Source organism: Syngnathus leptorhynchus, chromosome 4 (genome assembly GCF_054491065.1).
Source record: "Syngnathus leptorhynchus isolate UIUO chromosome 4, UIUO_Slep, whole genome shotgun sequence".
In the NCBI taxonomy this organism is placed as follows: domain Eukaryota; kingdom Metazoa; phylum Chordata; class Actinopteri; order Syngnathiformes; family Syngnathidae; genus Syngnathus; species Syngnathus leptorhynchus.
This window is the reverse complement of record NC_141198.1, coordinates 6,795,354-6,815,272: the sequence shown is the minus strand read 5'-3', so window position 1 is coordinate 6,815,272 and position 19,919 is coordinate 6,795,354. Positions and strand designations below refer to the sequence as shown.

The following is a 19,919-nucleotide window of genomic DNA, read 5'->3' as shown; positions in this document are numbered from 1 at the left end:
AACAAAACAAAATGTAATCTTTATCTGCTATACAGCAATAAAGAGTTTTATTTGCTGCATTTCATATATCCAGCCCCAAAATATATACATGTGATGTAAAGCAAATCAATAGCTATTAAGAATTAAGAAAAAAACAATCACACATGCAAAGATGCTTTGCGTTATCTTTTAACAGATCCGTACATTGCTGATATTGTCATTGACAATTCCATTAGGTTTAAGAAAAATGCAGCTGGATCAAAGGTTATATGAATGATCAACGCTGTGGTCAGCTGTTGACACTTCAACACATTTGAAATATTTCAAAATATTTGAATCACACAAAAATGTCTTTGGTCATCTTTTTAATAATCTTCAGATATCATTTACAACTTAATCAAAAATAAGATCTGAATAACTGTGGTGGTAGCTGCTGCTGCTGTGTTGAGTGCAACAACGGCTACTTGCGATGGCGACAGGGGGGCTTAAACACAAAATTATTTGGTGATGATAATGCAAGAAGTAGCGAGGCTCTGATCTGAGGCACAACGTGAGGTTCCTACAGAACATCTTCATGTGTGCAACCTGAATCGGAAAGAATTGGTGCACCAGTTGTTTGTATCACAATTGAGCATGCTGCGCTCTGTGAAGGTCACGTTCCCCTCCGCATCAATCAGGATAATTGTATTGGTCCTGAAAGAACAAACAATATGAACATGCAAACACAACTAAGACAGGAACAGGAACAAGTTAATTTGTTTAATTTGAAGCATGATGCTTTCTGTTAGGGACTGTGCCTGCACCTGAGCCTTAGCCAGGGGGATGTATGATATCTGGTGTTAGTAGTAATTGTCACCAACCTGGTGCCATAATCGGGAGTGCGAACACACATGGCTGACAAAGCCTGGATCATGGACTTGCTGTAACCATCACCTTGGCTCTCCTGAACTGGATCAGGCGAATTCCTGTTCATCAGACGCACAATGCAGATATGGGTTATTAGGGGGTGCCATTTTTAAGAATAGGTTCAATGTAAGTAAAACATTTTCATATCAAAGCTCATGCATGAAACATATCTCATGAGTCGAGCCTCGGCTGCAGTGTGGATTCAAGTATTGAGACAAGTGGCAATAAGAATTACAGTAAGGGAAAACAGAAGTTAGGGTTTCAACAGTTTTCAAATGTTCAATATGATGTTTTTAAAATCTGGATATGTAAGCTTTTGTGCAACTTTCTAGCCACTTAAGATGTACACAAAATGGACACAATGAAAAAGTTGCACGTGTAGAGAATAAAAAAAGCAATGCAAACGTTTCCAAGCTGTAACCTCATCAGGCAAATACAGCACCCGTGTCTTTGTATGATCCCATTTGCACACATGTTTAGAATGGCAAACATTTTGAATGACTCCTAAAGGGTTTAAATGTGGTGTGTGTGGATTTGTGAATGTCTAGTTAGCACGTACAGATCCTCATTATTAAGTACACCCAGGAGCTCTTGCACAAGTCTATCGCAGGACAGTGACTGGTCGTTGACAATGCGGGTGAACTGCCGCTTGCCTTGCAGCACTTTCTTCCACGGGGTGTCCAGAAGTGAATTACTCAAGCTGTAGATTCCTGTGTAATGGCACATGAAAAACGGGATGGGGTGGTGGTGGTTAGGATACGTCACTGTGATCGATCAACTCAACACAAATACAGGCAGAGAAGAGGGTAAAAGTCAAAACCCTTTCAACAACAACAACACACACACAAAACAGACCTGATTTCAGATGGATGGGTTCAGTGCTGCCTCTGTTTCCATAGTAACACACATAATCTTGCAAGGTTCTTCATGGGATATCATGAAATGAAAAAAACAGAAATCATATACTTCATGATAGTTGCTAATGCACAGTACTCCTGAATGTGTGCTGTGAATGAGGTTTTCCAACTACAACAAAAAGAGAAAGATTCTGTTAAAGGAGTCACCTGACTTGGAAATGAATTGTTTTCATGAAAGGCAGAATCAGTTGGGTGCTTTAAATGTGTTTGAGACTGAAATTCAAGGGAAATTGACATGTGAAGATGCTAGAATTAGGATCACTGCCCAGTACAAATAGTCTAAGACTAGATTTAATTACAATTAGGTGCTTTGCACAATTTATAGACTACAGTGGACCACCACCATCTGCAAGGGATAAGAACCTGGTCAGGCCGTGAATAAGCAAAATCTGTGTGTAATTGATGCCCATTGAAATGCATTCAAGAAAAAACGAAAAATAAACAAACCCCTCCAAACGCTGATAAAACTCTAGTATGCAATTTCCATGAGAAATGGAGAATTAGGGGAACCCCTGAAAAAATAAACAATAACTGACAAAAAAATACAAATCTGCACGTGCACAACTCCGTCAGTCTGGATGAGTATAGTATGCATTAAAAAAACAAAAAATAAAAAACTAACCTAACCCTAAAAACACAAAAAGGATTTTAAAGGTGTGGTTTTGTGAAAGTACAGTTCATCCAAACATCAGCAAATATTTTACTTACTTGAACTCTGCTGTGAGAAGGTTGAAGCCATTATACAGGTGACTTTCTGTTGAGACCTTCTTTAGGTAGGAGTAGCAGTCCAAGTCCTTGTCTACAAGGTAGTTGGAAACAAGGAAACCTGTGGAAGGATAATGATAGATTGTAACTCTATTTGACTACGATGAACTGAATAAACAGAGGAATGATGGGTGGAAAACAAACAACCAAACTGAACATTACCTCTTCCTTGCGCATCTGGGTTGGGCCGTCCTTCCATGTAGTTTGTGATTGCAGCTAGCTTCCCGTTCTTGGTGATCCCCAGCCATGATCCTCCTTCTTTACCATATTCCAGATCGAGACCTGAGTTGTGGGACATGAGTGCGAGAGTCTTAAAAGCAACATCTCTTCCATAAAAATACCAAAGTTTTGTAGTCATAAGTCAGATAACTTGCTCTTAAGTTCCACATTTATTTATTTACCATTTTCTTGATTCATGTGACAGTTACTAACACACAGCTGGTTCGCATAACAACACATAAAATGAAACAGATATATATAGTCATGAATTCTGAGCTGAACAAAATTCCAAATCATTCAAAGTAAATGCACACAGCAACATTGGAATATAGGGGGGGGGCTCTTAAAGCAGCATTGGAGGTGGTTGCACTCGTCTCACAGGATGAACTTAAAGGCTTCCAGAGTTTGTTCCATCGTTTGTATATTCACAATGAATGCGCACCTGCACACCACTTGTATGCATCCCCGAATATAGAACTAAAATGGACAATCTTCTTGACACGTGATACACATAATGAATCTTCTTGCAATCTTGAAGAAACCATATCAATCAATAAGTGTGCTTTTTCTTCAGCATGTTTCCTGACTGCTCATGTAAGGGGAAAGGAAAGGTCGTTTAAGTCTACTGCATTGGCTGGTGATCAATAACCACAGGCCACTTAAACTGACAGTGACCAGTGGAGCCAAATGATCTTACTGCTCAAAATGTGGACAGAAAGCATTTTGCAAGTGCCCCCCGGGAGCCGTAGCTTACTTCTGCTCTCGTCATGCTACGCCTCCTTCAGGACCTCCCCCCAGTCCCACGATAAGGCAGTGCCATTTATTCCTGTCACGCCGCATAAAAGCAGACATCAATTAAAGGACCCAAGGCTGAAGTCCTGACCCGTCTATTACAAAGGGGACAAGGATGCCATCTCTGCACGTCCTCCTCCAGAGGAAAGAAAAGGAAGATTGATTTCTCCTGCTATCGGCCATAATGTGTATTGAACATTAGTCAATTAAATATAGTTTACTGCAGAAGGGGACATCCTGTGACAGTGGAGAATTACTAGATTCTGAAGTGCTAGAGAGACTATTGCTTCATGATTTAAAGCTATTAAGTCTCGAATAAAGGTGCAGTCAAGGAGAGGTCAAAATGTATATTACTTTGCATATTCCCAAACATTCTGTTTGACTTACTTTGTATTTGGCATGTCATTCATCTCCAAAAAGCACAAGAACTGTCTACCTATTTACCTTTATCAGCAGACCTTAGCCGAGACTAATCAAGACTAAACCACCTGCTTATCAGGGTCACAGAGAAATGCACTTTTCAAAACTAACTCAGGAAAGGACACTGGACCTTGCTCTCCACTTCCACTATCGTCAAATTTGTGGCTCTGTTGAAGGGATACTTATTCATTTGCGTCAGTAGAAAGTAGTAGTTTGCCCTTAATTAATTGGATAACCTCATTATTTTAGATGTGCATTTAATAACTTGTAAATGATTATAAAATTAATATAGCTGGCGGCCTTGTTTATTCAACACGTTACCAGACAACCGTCACGTGTGTAAACGTTGGACTAAACTAAGCTGTGCATTGATTCACAGCTTTGGCGAATGGAATGCATCTAGTGTTAATCCTGCAAGAATGAAGCCATATTGTTCTGAGCGCAACACTATTAAACGCGCCTACCGAGCCAGATTCTCCTTTTGATGTGGAAGTGAATCTTTGTAGGCACAAAATAAACTTTGGAGAACAGTGGATCAGAAGGCGTAGCAACAGGAGATGGTGAAGATTTCGAGAGCAAGTACAGCTCCTCCCTCGGCAAATCAGCTCCCTCCAACCTCTGTCTCGTGAAAAAGACTCGGCACAGCGTTGGTTTTTAACGTCACCATGTCCCATTTCAAACTGTCAACTGTTTTCAGGACCCTGCCATGGTCCACGAGAGAAAATGGTGGCTATGACTGCTGCTGTGCTGGTTGATTTTGAGGGAAAAACTAACAAACAATCAGAGCAAAAAAATAAATAAATAAATAAAACATCATTTCTGCTTCTTACAGGTGTCGACACGAATGTTTGGAATCCAGTGACCATTCAAGGTAAAAATCCATGATGATCCAAATAAATTGTGACCTCTCTCTATGGCTGCAATGATTCTTTAAATCCATATTGACCCCTTCGGTGGTACGCAACTGATTGAAGTGGTGAGCTGCACTTGTGACTTCATTGGTTCAAATTTAGAATGACTTACCGCTGAGAATGTCATTATTGGTCCCCCAAAAGTCTGCAGCCTTTGATGGTCTGTTGTAGAGCTCATCTCTGTTTGCAGCCAAAATTAGCCTTGGGAGAGAAGAGAGAAGTCATGTATTTAAGTATCTACATTTGTGGAATGAACTTACAGGTGTACCCTGATGAAAAAAGTTTGTTACATGTGCAAACACTTGCAAGCTATCCAAACAATTTAGGATGGTGCTACATCAAGCGGATGCGGTGGTAACAGGAGATATGATAGTGTAACAAACTGTTTTATGCCTGCTTGTTTTGTCACAACACCATAGGTAAACATCATTACAGCGTGACTAATTTCATTTTCTTTTTTATCAATTTTTAATACCTCCCTTTGCTTTTGGAGGACTTAAAACAAAATGCCTGTTATTCTCTGGAAATTACAGTCACTGCACAGGAGACGCTTCATTAATCTTGAGCAATGGGAGCATCCATTTTTCGGAGAAGATAAATATCAGCTCCGACTGAACTCATAGAGGTCAACCTCTGTGCAGCAAAGGCTAATCGTGATAGCTTGTTGGTACGGTGCTATCTGAGCCTGTGCTGCACCTGAAAACAAATTCTAATGATGCCACACACAGAATTTAGTGTTATCAGACCCGGTGGGCAACGTCACATTTGAGCAGAGATGAACACTGAAATTGCCAGCAGGACATTTTCGACAAACGGAGCACAAATCAAATATCATCACATCAGAGAACGCGTCTGCCTTGCGACTGACTCGTAATCGGTCCTGCCATGATCAATGCTTTTTTTGATTTGTGATCTTTCATTTTGTAACTTTTTAGTATGCAGCATTGCACATCAATACTGTTGTAACTTCTAGTCTATATATAGCACTGCTGTAACTGAATGAGGACACACTGTTTCACCTTTCCTCGGGTTGATGTCTGAGTCACTTCACAAACACCTCTGATCTGATCTCCTTAGGCAGGGTCAGAAACCCAAAGACAAGGACGGCGATGGACTTTTTCCAGGTAGGACGTTGGCTCTCAGCGTTTGGGGGATTTAAATAAAGCCCCGCTCCACATCACACCCTAACTCGTACAGATGGCTCATTGTGCAGTAGTGCACACGTTTGCATTGCTCACTAAAAGGTCACACTTGCGATAGCACCAACAACAGTGTCGACAGTGCATTATTCATCTCATGGAACAAGAATGGTGCCTAAACAAATAACTTCATTACAATAAGATAGCGCCTCTGTCTAAGGAGACAGTCGCTCAATTTGTCAATAACTAATTAGACAAGAGTAGAAAAGCATAACACTTTGATCGGAAAATTCATTTAGCATTCAAATTATGTCGCCCACCGGTCTAACGTGCCGATAGAAGTCTAATATAAGTCCATCAGGGGTCAGCAAGGACTACCTGTGGGACCTATTCTAAAAATAGCTCACCTGCGATGGGACATGATTTGTTTGGAATGTTGTAGAAGTGATTTTTTTCAAAATGTAAACACTTACAGAGAATTAAAGAAACTATTTGTGGCATAATAATATGTTCTATGCAGCCCCACGAGTCTAAATAATACAGTATTGCACATGTGGAATATGAATTAATCAGCAAAATCCATCTGTTTTTATCCATCTCACGGGGCAGCCAATTTCCCACATGCTGTCAACTGACAATGGCACCAAAAACAACAAATAATAGCGCAGCTTGTGAAAGTCACATGACCAGATCGCAGAGAACGAGAGCCGGACGACAACATTGGACATGATTGAAAATTCATTTTAAAGCTGCTCTTTTCTGGAAAATGTACACTTTATGACGCTAGGTCAACCAACACCATTGCTGGTTGGCTATTTCCAACCTGTAAATTGATTTTAAGAGCAGTACTATGTATGAGGGCTACAACTATATTGCTGCTGCATCTCCGCTGAGCACAATATATTTTATTCAGGTTTTTACGATGATAAACATTTATTGTAAACTGGTAGCGTTAGTGTAACGTAGAGATTTATAGTGAAGAAGAGACTAAGGGAACTTTCTTGCCTTAGTAATAATACACATCCTGAAATACACTTCACAAATTCAAAGTCAAGTGAAATCACATGAATACTCTTGAAATCAAGTGCCCCGGCCTCAGCTTATTTAGTATTATAATTTGTGTAGTATTAATTGGGCATTGCTTTAAATCAAAATCTAATACAGCATTTCCATTTTATGAGTTAATTGTAAAAACTAGTTTTGAAATAATCTGAGTATTGAAGGTGTATTTTTCCCAAATTTGGGGCAGTTCCTGAAAGTCATTCCTTATATTGCTTCATGGTGCCACCATATCTCTATACATCCTTGTATGCATGTCTGGTTAACTAGGTGATGTACATCAAAGATACAGAAGAGTGTGAAATTGGATTTCCCTTGACATTCCTACTGGTATATAAAATACATCTGAAAATTACCTGTAGGCATTTTTGGATGCAGGCCGGGGGTCAAATTTAATAAAAATGATACACATGGATGCTGTGGGAGATTGATGACAGACACACCTGTCCACTTCCACCATCAAAAATTGGTCATGTCTGCCAGGAAGAAGACAACAGCAACAACAAAAATCAAACAAGCATTTGTTTAGAGTGGGCAGACGTATGTTTTTAGTAAGTGGCAATTAAGTTTTCAATATAATTGCTTGCATTATGTTTTTTTTTTTAAATTACATTATGTGGACCTAATTGGAAATGCAGAGCACTGTAAATACCATGTTCATATTTCAACTGATGAACTTCAATATGTTTGTGATTACCCTTTTCCGAAACTGCACATCATTCTGTGGAACTGTTATTGTTTTAATGTTCCGTTTAACGGATTTAGTTCAACGCGTTATTGATGCGTGTATATGGAATTGCAATTGCTAGCTTTCATTTTACTTTCGCTATGAAGATAAACCAGCATACTAGCTTTGTTTTTATGTTGTACGATCAACGGTACCAGCTAATGTCAGCAACACTAGGGTTAATTCATGCATATTACTTTGGATAATAAATCAAGGAAACTCATTTGTCATTTCTGCAAAAGCAGTATCGTGGCTCGTGACTCACCGATAGTAATATTCTGGAGTAAACCTCTGGGCAAAGTTTACTCCTAAAGTAGCCTCTCTACTGCCGAATGGCTCTGGTTAGGATAGGTTTCCCAGTGGTTATCTCGGTTTTAATATCGCTCCGTCCCTCTGTCTTGCGTCGACAGGGGCGGATTCAGTTTGCTATTGAAGTCGCCCACTCTTGTCATGCAGGTGAATAAAACGAGCGCATCTTTTTTCTAAGGTCCTCTGGTGACGGTGATTGGCCAATTTCAGTCTCGAGTCACGTTAATATTTTACATTTCCGTTTTTCTGTAACTGTCAAAATAAAAGAATCCATATTGCCTACTTCCTATCGTGAAAATAAATATTTTATCCAATAAAAGTTAGAACGGTGTAAATTACATTGAAGGTTGTGCATAATGCTTTCAGGCAGTGTCACATGCCTGTAATACAATACTGTATTGATGAGGGACCTCATCACACTTGTAATCACGCCTTTGGACAATTTCGAGGCCAGGGTTCGATTAATATATATTAATAGTATATACTATGCATGTTTTTGGAACGTGGGAAGAAACCGGAGCACCTGTCGCCCTAAATATCACCCCCCCCCAAATATGTATATGTAAATAAAATATGTATTAACTGTACAACCTGTCTGGCTTATATATATATATATATATATATATATATATATATATATATATATATATATATATATATATATATATATATATATATATATATATATAAAATACTACAATTTACGTTTACGTTTCTCATACAATATCTACCCATCCAGCCATCCCAGATTCGTTTATTCTCATTGGGGTCGTACATCTTTTTTCACCCCCCAATCTCGGATTGAGACCTGCATTGCATGGGCATTGAGACACTGGCCAGGGATTGAAAAAAAAAAAAAAGACTTCAAATGAAAGACTCATCAATAAAAATCAAGATGAAGAAAGGAAAGGGGATCTCTAGATTTTAGATTCCTTTTGTTCCTGAATATATTTTTAACAATAATAATAGAAATAAATCATAAAAATGAACATTTAGAGCAATTACTTGATTATTTTGTTAACATAGGACGTCAATATTTACAATCTACATCAAATATTCATGCAATTCTGTGCGGTTGGCGATGGGCGGAGACACTAGTCTGTGTCTGACAGCATCCAGTTTTGAATGAAAGGGGATAGAGGTTGCCTTTTATACAGCGCGACGACACTGTCATTAATTGGCAATTATTCACCAACGCAACCAAGGTGCAACTTTCCAATTAGTAGTTATACATTTTCGTGTGTTTTTGCGCAAGTACTGCATTACACCGAAGGCAAGTGAACGCACCAATATCTGAGATTAGTCAGGTTGACAGCGAAGGTCCGCAGCAGCTCAACTGCATACAAAAAGCTACTCATTCAAACCACCGGAACTACTGTCTATCATCTCGCAGGCTCTCGTCGCGTTCTTAAATGAAGATGGACTGGACAAACTGAGGTAAAAGCAATGCAGCACATTGTACTGCCGCGCAAATCCATGCTTGCACCACCAAGTTGTAATCTGTGCTTTACAACTCACTATAACCAGGGGGGCGTCATGAATGCAATGGAGTGATATTAGGCAATGACGCATCTTGACGACATGTACTACGCTTTTGTCTCACGATACCCCTATGAGACAAAAAAAATAGTTTTGTAGCCTTTGTAATTGTACTCGCTATTCTACAGATTAATTTGTGGACCAATTTCCCCTATTGATCCAATTTTTTTTTTTTAGAACGAGTCACCAATTAACTCATCCTTTACGATGACAGTTTTTGCTCCTCCAGTTTTAATGAGTTGTAGAAGAGGTTGCATGTCATTATCGGCAAATTGGGGCTCTGTCGGTGGCAGGACGTGTTGTCATATTCAGACTAATGTGCGCAAACGTATCCAAGAGCAGTCTTGAAAATGCTCTTAATACCGTTATCTGCATACTCTGTTCATGTTTGCCTAATACCCAGCTTTGAAGTGAGGGGTGAATGCATCCAATTAACTTCATTGTGCTTGAGCACTTCATTTACAACTTCTTCTCGAGACTCAGTGAAAACCCACATGCCGTGGCCTGCATTGGATTGTCAAAACAAATGTTCAGTTGTCAGGTTTGTTGATGATTATAATAACAATCACCAAATCTCATTTTACCACCCATGTTAGGTAATATGCCAAATACATGTGACTATTAATATAATATTTAAAGGGTTTGCTTTTTTTTTTTTTTCTTGTAGAATCTTTCATTAAGTCATTATAGCGTCATCTTTTTGCTTTGTTAAAAATTCCTGAACGTCAAAAACTGGAGAAAAGTCGTGGCAAAAATGCAACAGAATGTGTTGATTTTGTGAAAATTTCTTTTCATCAAGATGGCTCTGTCTTCGGGCTTTCATCATCTTCACCCTGCGTCACTATTGGCCCATCTTAAAGGTTAAAATGTCATTTTTGTTGTGGTACTGATATGACTTGAGGCTAGGTTCAACCTTGAGTTCTTTATTGTGCTAATTTACTGAGAAACATGGTCCCTGAAGAAGATGTGGTATTTGAAACTGTCAGCTCTGTGGCATAGTTACTCATTCACATTTGAAAACACACAATAACAGCTGGTTAATGTCAGATCCATTTAGCTTATGATGTGACAAGTAAGTCATGGCACCATCAGGGTATGACTCCCTTATTTAAGCGACTTTAGGACATTTTAAGCATCCTCGTGTATTGCTTGTATTTGGCTGCCATTTTGCATTCATAAGCAGCACGAATGATACTGATTTAAGATGTGTTAGTACTATTATTTGTCTTCACGTCACATGACGGACTGCTTCTCACACCACTGTGAACTTTTCATACCTCCCCTTTTGGACCAGAACACTGATATCACGTTCCTTCATCAGAAGACTGAATGAATTCCTTTTTTAGTTTTTGCCTCAGTTTTTCTTCAATAAACTCAAACAGCTGTTGCAAGGCATGGAAGAAAATTTCAGGGAATATGGCTTTTTTTTTCTTGGTGTCATCACATTATGCAAAACAGATCGAAATGATAATTTTACACCATGTATCCCAGTGGAAGAAACCCCTTTTTTGCATGAATAATTTGAGTTTTTTCCCCTTGGCTGCTTGACAATGAAATCCTGGCTGTTTTTCACCATTATTGGAAAGAATCATATTTTCATCAAAATAGTGTGTCTGTGATGGTTATTTACTCAACTGCAGACATTACTATACATGACAATGTTATCTCCCAAATAAAACTCTTCTTCTTCTTCTTTTATGTGATTTTATTTTTGGTTTTTATTGACATTATTATATTTCATATTGTTCTTAATTTCTTTTGGTGAGTTTTAGAATGTTTGGATAGCGCTATCATTTCAATGATCCTTACTCTTATTTTGCTAAAGTCTTTGTTCTTAAACTAGCTTAGCTTCATATCAGCCTCTTGTGTTTCCTCATCACATCAATGGTGTCCGCTCACAGTTTTATCATCATACACACAGTCATGCTGTTGTTTGTGTGTGCAGAGACGCAGTCAGGGAATAACATACTATCCCTCTGGGCCCAACCTCATCAATGCCACAAATTGAAAATACTATTTTCCAAGGCCCCCGCTAGTCTTCGATCTTGAGAATCATCCTCATCACTTTTCTTCTTCTTACGGGGTCGTTTTGTGTGTGCGTGGCATACATTTGTCGACTGCTTTTTATTGTGGAAAAGCACCATGTGATACAAGGTTTGCGTGAGAATTTTGAATTATGTGAATTTATTTATTTGTTTGTTTATTACACAGGCCCATTTTTGACAGAGGGCTATAGATATGCTTATGGGATGTTCGAGACAGACATGATGCAACCTTTTTATTGATTGACATAAAATATTCAACTCTCACAGGCTGTTGCTTTCTCTTGTGTCAATTTACTCTTTGTTCCTGTCTCATTATGTAGTGCGGGTAGAGGCGGAACTAATAGTTTCCTAATTACACCCTGACTGTCACTTATCATTGACACACCTGTCTGAACAAGATGCTCTGGCAAAATTACGTTTGTTCGAGGTTGCATTTTTAAGACCACGTTGATACGTAGTTTAGTGGTCACATCCCATGTTGTATTAACTTAAGTGAATTAATTGAAAAGATAATATGCTATGCTACCTTTAATCTTGTTATTATATGTGATGATTAAAAATGTCATTTATTGTATCAATAATTTCACATTGATAATGTTAAAGAGTTCTCACAATAATTAGGAGATAATCTGCAACACTTTTATTTATAACATTGTGCCAGTATTTATATTTTCAAATTTAAATTTTCAAATGATCACCTGTACAAGATTCCTAGAAAATTCCAATGTCCCATCACGGGTGAGCCATTTTTAGAACAGGCCCACGGTATACTCATGAGGACCTTGGGGGCTACCTGGTGCTGGTGAGCATCACATTGATGGCCCCTGCTTTAATTAATTACAATTTGGGACGTTTTGCGGAAAAGTCTTCATTATTTCTTTTTTTTACAGTACAACTGCTAATTTTACTGCCTATGATTTGGAAGCTTGGCTGTAGGAAGAACAGCCATTTTCAAGCCACACCAAGACTTGCATTGCTACACCATAAGTATTTTGATAACAAATTGCTGAAAAAAAAAAAAGTGATTGTAATGCAGTTATTTTAAAATGACTGATGCGTCCCCAAGTAGCACAAAGTAACCAAAATGAAAATTGAATGGGTAGCTCACAATAAAACACACCTCATAGTAGAGGATTCCCTTCAGGTACTTAATGATTTGTGATCCATTAGAGAGGTTTTGACCTTGTTGTTGTTCCTTGTCTGCTATAGAGGAGACTATTCGAATCCTCCTTTTGAAATCATCGCAAATGTTATGCTCTACAGTATGAGCAACTGTTAATCTTTTTCATCTTACCGTTATTCCTACCTCATTATAGTTTCATGTTCAGTGTAGCATTTCATTAGCAAGGTTGCAAGGGGGTTGTTGAGGGGCAGCGTTATTACTGCAGAAATGCTATTATGCATTTGCTATTTCATTTAGAGCAGGTATTAGTTGCCTTAAACACTTGAGTACTTAATACGTGAACCGGTCATCTTGGGCTTAATGAATATAATATTCGTACCGAACAAAAATGACATGAGCTAAAAAAATCAAAGATCTTTCTGTCTGTCTAATATGGTAATATTTTATTTTCTCAAATATTGTTCAAAAATCTGCCTAATTCTGAGTTTGTGCGCACTTTTTCCAAGTTATTCCAGCAAATTTACACGAGTTGCATATGAAGATGTACGGCACGCAGTGCAACACGTCTTCTTTGCTCACAGTTACTTCTGATAATGAATGTTGGTCTACTTCTTTTCAATGGTCAAGTCAAGTTTATTTGTATAGCCCTAAATCACAAGCAGTCTCAAAGGGCTTCACATAGACAAACAATTGACAATTATTCTCAAAGCATCCCCTGATCTTGAGCTCCCAAAAGGGCAAGGAAAAACAAAAAAAAACCCTAGCAGGGGAAAAATGAGAAACCTTGAGAAGGGACCACAGATGGAAGGATCCCCCTTTCAGGATCATCAGGCTGCAATGGATGCAAAGAGGGCACATAAATTACATAATATGGAAATCAAAAAGTGGATGTCCAGGCCAAAGCAAAGAGCTGTCGGAAGAGCCCTCGATCGTACTGGCAGTGTCTTCGAGGAGGGTAATCCGCTGCAGTTACCTCATCCTGAATTTGGTCCACGAGAATTTAGATAGCCGCTGTCAGCTTGGGTGTCACCTAACCACCTCTCCAGCCGGGGAGGGGTGGGGAAAGTGGGGTCGGGGAGAGGGAGCAAAAACAAACTCCAGCCGAATCGGCCACTACTGGTTAATTAAAGGCCATATCATAGAAATATGTCTTTAAACGTGTCTTAAATGTTTCCACTGAGGTAGCAGTTCTAATATCCATTGGTAGGGCATTCCAGAGCTCTGGAGCCCGAATAGAAAATGCTCTAGCCCCTGCAGACATTTTCTTGGCCCTCTGTGTCACTAAAAGACTAGCGTTTTGCAAACGAAGGTTACGAGACGGAACATAAGGAACGACTAAGTCGACGAGATATGAAGGCGCTAAGCCATGCAATGATTTATAGGTTAATAGAAGAACCTTGAAGTCACATCTTAAATGGACCAGGAGCCAGTGTAAGTTGGCTAATATTGGGGTAATGTGATCAAATTTTCTTGTCCGTGAGAACAGCCTTGCAGCAGCATTTTGTACTAACTGTAGACTTTTGATGCTGGACTTGGGAAAACCAGAGAATAATGCATTACAGTAGTCCAGGCGCGATGTGATAAACGCATGTAATAATGGCCCTGCAAAGTTGCTGGATATTTATTTGCATTTTCTTTAGCACAGTGCCTTTAACTAATGTCTCATCTCATTTCACTGTCTTCCTGAAAAAAAAAAAATGCTTGATGCCTGAGAAGAGTACAATATGTTTACAAGTATTTCTTTATGTATATTTAAATCATTTCACAACATTCGTAGTGCAGCTATGCGTAGTTTAGTTCTTCGAACATATTTTAAAATGTACTTAACGTTTACAACCAAAAATGTTAATGCCACTGTACCACCTTTAAGTTGCACCATTTTTTATGAACATGTCAGGAATGTTCGTACAAGCTGTCACGTTTAATAAAAGTCAAATATATTATAAGAGCAGCTTCTTGCAGGTCCAATATGTTGTGATTTACATATGATCCACTTATTCCGATTACCAGTCCGTATATCGCGATTATCCATCCATCCATCCATCCATCCATCCATCCATCCATCCATCCATCCATCATTTGATCCGCTTCCACTCATACAGCAAATATAATATTGGTCATGTTGCACATACGATGGCATTTATTTTATTTTGAACATGGGCAAGATGTTTTCTGCTCCCAAAATGAAATGGCTTGTCAATCACTTCACTGGTTCTTTTATTACAAACAAGATATTTTAGGTTGCATTACCTGACATGTTTCGGTTTGTATTTCCACGTTCACTCTGATGAAGGTGGAAGTACAAGCCATAGCATGTCAGGTAATGCAACCTAAAATATCTTGTTTGTGATAAAAGAACCAGTGAAGTGACATAGCTTGTGATATTGAGCAGTCATGGAAAACAAGTAGGAACCCCAAGTGAATGCCCCTTTGTTGGTCTGACACCTGCAGAGCTCAGCCTCCTGATCCTAATGTGATTAACATGCACCTCCAAGCTCCCTGGCCCTCCAGTTGCACACCCCCTTGGCTGACCATGCTGGCACAGCTCTGTTGTCTTGGCACACATTGCTCCTATTGCTAGGGAGATAACTCAGGTCTTTGTCCGGGATGGACCAACATAAAGTACCTTTTTAAATTTCAATGTAGCACAACCTCATAAAAAAATACTCCATACATCTCAAATCATTTCTGGAGTTTGAAGCAACTGATGTATGCTGCACCTTCTGCTATCATCTGCTATTATCGACAATAATCACTTTCCCAGGCCTAATTCTTGCCAAAATCAAAAGATTAATTTTGCTTGTGTCCATTGCCTCTTTTTCTTTGGCTTTTTGTTACACTTTTATTGAAAGAACAGGGGAAAGCTTACCATGAAATAAGTGGATGGAAATTCTCATCAGAAAGGACTCAGTCCAAGTGCCTTTGTCAATGTGTGTCTCAGTGCCCTGTTTACCTGGAGATGATTGCCTGTAATCATGTGTATGACTGAGCTAAAGTGTTAGTTAGGTTTTTTTTTTTTTTAGAATATTTAGCATTTTGTTTTGGTTGGCTGCCACTTCCTTGTTTTCTCTTCCATTGCTGTTGAACTTCCAGCTTTTTGTGGATTTGGATCTTCTCTGACAGGTGTTCTATAGACCCACATGGACTTTATGAAAAGGCACATCTTTGTTTTTTGATCAAATTAAAGGCTTTTAAATGCGCTTTATAGTGCGCAAAATACGGTATTTATTTTAGTGACTATTGTCGTGTTTGCTTTTTTCAAACCAGATTTAATGAGCTCATACCAAAGTTACCTAGGTATCGTTTTGAAAACATTACCTGTCTTGCTTACAGGTCTACATCATGATCTTGTCTTTGTCTTTCTTTTTGGTTTTTTTAAGACACATCTCTCAACAAATCTGTATTGCTCTCCCAAATGTGCGCCAAGTCCCTATGTGGAACGATATGTACGCCTCCATTGGCAAAATACACAGACACTATGCTAAATATACATGGTGTGCTGTGTTCACAGTGTCTCTTGGCTGCAACTTTAGACACAAAGAATAATAAGGCCAGTCTTTTTCCTCATCTTTCATCATGTCCACACTCCTCACTTTGCATCCATGTGTTCCTCCCTCCACCCCCAGACCTGGCTCTGTGTGCTACAGGAGGATTAAACAGGCCTCAACATTCTGGTGCGCCTTGATTATGTCCAGGGATAAGAGCTGCTTAATTGTAATCACTGGAGCTGAGCTATAGAGCGTAAACATAGGAATAGACCACACACTTCAGACAAATATACAAACAAGGGGGTTGCGGGGATGAGAATGGAATTTTGCGTACTTTTAAACGTTTAATGTGTTAACTGAGCTGTTAAGTTATTTTGCAGATCAGTGTGCAGAAATAATGGCTGGGGCAGGTTTTCTATTGCTTTTAATATTGCACCAATACTGGGTGGTGGGCCTACTGTATATGGCAACCTCAATGTTCCTTGAAAAAGAAAAGAAAAACTTAAGGTATTCTATTCTTTCTGCCTGAGCAACTTGTCAGTTTACAATTTTTTTTTGACTGAGTCCCTGTAATCAGTCTACTAAAATTATATGTGTGTGTATACCGGTTGCCAGCCAATAGAACAACCATCTGCACTCGCACTCACACGGGCAATTTGGAGTGCTCAGTCAGCCTTCCATACATGTTTGTGGGATGTGGGAGGAAACCAGAGTGCCTGGAGATACCCACGCGCGCACAGGGAGAACATGCAAACTCCACACGGGGAGGGCCGACGGTGGAATCGAACCCGCACTCTATAAACTGTGAGACGGACGTGCTCAACAGTGCCTCACCGTGCCGCCCTATGTATGGTGGGGGGGGAGAGAGAGAAGGAGGGAGAGAGATGCAGATGTGGGGTCAGTGCTCAGTAACCTGTCCTTGAATACCCTTTGTCCCATTCTTCTTGGATGTGATTGTTGAAGTAGCAGTTTAAAGAAGGTTTTGCTCCATGCATCCATCTACTCGTGAAGTTACATAAGCACATATTGTCTGACAAATGACAAGGCAGAGTCATCTCAACAGAATCTGCATCGGATGGATGTTGTGGACCCTCAGGTCTGTTGTGTTTCATTGTGCCTGCACTGTAACTCCACTAGCTAGCTCTCCTGAGACACACGCCTATGGGATTTGTTGCTTGGTGTGGGACCACTCACTTAATTGCTCTATACTGCGCTTGTGACGACATTATCTTCCTGGACTGTCCTCTCATTTGCACTCAAATATCTTAGCATGATTGGTACTGCGGTTCCTCCCACCACACATATGCGCTGTGGATTATTTGGAAATCACTTGCCAAAACTAAAGTTGATTGCTCAAATAGCATGTCATGTCCGAATCGTATTGAAGAAGATTCTGGAGTCAAATAGTATTGTAACTCATGCATATATATATATATGACAAAACATGTATTTTCTCTGTATGCAGTACTTGTTGTGGCCAAGATAATTTACATGTGGAGGTCATGCAAGAAGACCTCTCAAAGAGGCTGTCAAATAAAGACAGGAAAATGTTTTCCTCCCCTCCTTAAGAGCTGGCAGTAGATATAAAGGGACACTGTCAGAAAATGAATGTGGCAGAGAAGATGCCAGCGTTTTCATCAATGCCGGTCTTTATGTGTGGGAGGCTTTTTGATGTGCTGCTATGGCTCCCACTGCATTGGTCTTGCGTTGTGGTTGAAAGCCAGGAGCTTTACCCAGCTGGGACACAACTATGCTATATGCAAGCTGTCGCGCCAATCTCACAATGACCTGCAGACAAGTGACCTACAGTATGTGTGGAGAATAACAATATACAGTCCAGTAATGTCTTATATTAAGCAAGATGTTGTGCTTGATTTCTGTTGATGATTCCAGTAGTCAATTTGTACTTTTTTCATCAAGGTTTTCTGATCAGTTGATTGTGATATTTTCTTTTACAATTCTTAATATGCTTCTGGTGCTGTTTCCCCTCGCTCTACCTATTCAATATATGTCACTCGGTACACCAGTGGTTTTCATTCTTTTTTTTTTTTTTTTTTTAAATCGTTGCACGCAACTGTGCATTGTGCAATTCCTTTGATTGATTTTCCATCTTGTATCAGATTGCTTATTTTTCCAACCGTTGATAGCTGTCTGTTCACACCACTCTAGCTAATATAAATGCAGTCACTTACCACAGGTAAAAAAAAAAAACCCACACATCTGATATGAAGTCCACTAAAGTCATCAAGGAACATTCGTTTTGTTCCATGTTTTGCTCAGGCAAAAAAAATAGGTGGGTTTAAACATAAGGGGACTTTGAAATGGTGTATCAAAACCTTGTGTAAAAACCTGTAGAAGCATGAAATGTTTCTCTTGTGTCCTTCTTATATTTTGATGTGAAACCCAAATGTTTTCTGTTCACAGTGAAAATCAAGAAATTGGCTTCATCCAAATACTTGAGAAGGAAGGGGTGTGGCGTGTCCTCAAAGTCTTTACTTTCCTATCTCCATCTAATGCATGCAGTTTTATTGAACAGTTTAATTATCACATTTGAATTTATCCTCAACTGAGGCTGTCATTATCGAATATTTTCAGAATCAGTTCATTATGGGTGATTCCATTGAATAATTGAAAATGAAAAAATTGTATTGTGTACTACTAAAACATTTGTGCCGATTGCTGTTTGGTATTAGTGATAAAAACAACAACAGCAGTGAAACAAATCAAGCAGTGTCATGAGAAGGATAGATGTTGTCTTGATCAACATTTTTTAAACTGATTCAGTCACTTTTCAGGCAATTCTAAGTCGAAGATGACTCTAAATGATTACTTGATGATGAAAATAATTGTAGATTGTAGACGTGATGAGCAATTAATCGTATATTAATTGATTCGTTTTGACTTGTATAGGACCAAGTGTTATATAGAAAGTTTAATCATGAAAGTCTGAAGATTCTTTGAGATACGAAAGCCTAGTATTTATCAAAAGAGTGTCAGCAATGTAGACCTGACCTTGCCAGAGCTGCTTCTGCACATGGTAACGCATTACTGAACTGTGTGGAGACCCCTGGGTATTTTAATATGATATCCTAATAGATACGCTCATCCTCTTTTGAGAATTGAGCTAGAGAAAATCCATCAGAGCTTTACCTGCTCTGCTTAACTAAAGTGAAACACCCGTGAATATGGCTGGATTCAAAATACATTTACTGGTATAAGGTTACTTATACCTTGACTTTCCCATTTAATGTTCAAGAGAAATAAACATGATAAAACGTGTGTGTGTGTGTGTGTTTGTGTGTGTGCGTGCGCATGCGTGTGTATGTGAGGAACATGGTTGAAACAATATTGCACAGCAGTGTAGCTCTGTATATATATATATGTTGTTATCATTCACAGTAATTTTCACAAAACCTGAAGGTGCGCCTTTTAAGAAGAATTCCAAAATCTGTAAATGTTGTGTGACTGCCACCACATGCAGGGCCGTAAAATGTAGACGTAATATGTGGAGCCGGTGAACCAATCAGAGAACATTACTTTGTACGTAAAATATGTAGATCAGGCCAATAAACCAATCAGAG

At 39.1% G+C, this 19,919-nt stretch overlaps 2 protein-coding genes across 8 annotated transcripts in view; one reads left to right on the top strand and one right to left on the bottom strand.

Moving 5' to 3' along the window:
• Positions 1–329: 329 nt before the first annotated feature.
• On the bottom strand, positions 330–8,271 carry tango2 (transport and golgi organization 2 homolog (Drosophila)). Its single transcript, XM_085910890.1, has 9 exons — positions 8,100–8,271; positions 7,464–7,583; positions 5,022–5,110; positions 2,730–2,849; positions 2,511–2,628; positions 1,741–1,808; positions 1,445–1,595; positions 840–944; positions 330–672 (listed from the first exon to the last, which is right to left on the bottom strand). The coding sequence occupies exons 2-9, from the start codon at positions 7,565–7,567 to the stop codon at positions 552–554; spliced, it is 876 nt and encodes a 291-aa protein (XP_085767016.1). The 5' UTR covers positions 7,568–7,583; positions 8,100–8,271; the 3' UTR covers positions 330–551.
• A 1,056-nt stretch (positions 8,272–9,327) lies between these two features.
• arvcfb (ARVCF delta catenin family member b) overlaps positions 9,328–19,919 on the top strand; it is a 138,578-nt gene continuing 127,986 nt past the window's right edge. For all 7 annotated transcript variants that reach the window (XM_085910051.1, XM_085910050.1, XM_085910048.1 and 4 more), the window contains exon 1: positions 9,328–9,580. The gene's annotated coding sequence lies outside the window, so the exon portion shown is untranslated. The remainder of the gene's footprint in view (positions 9,581–19,919) is intronic.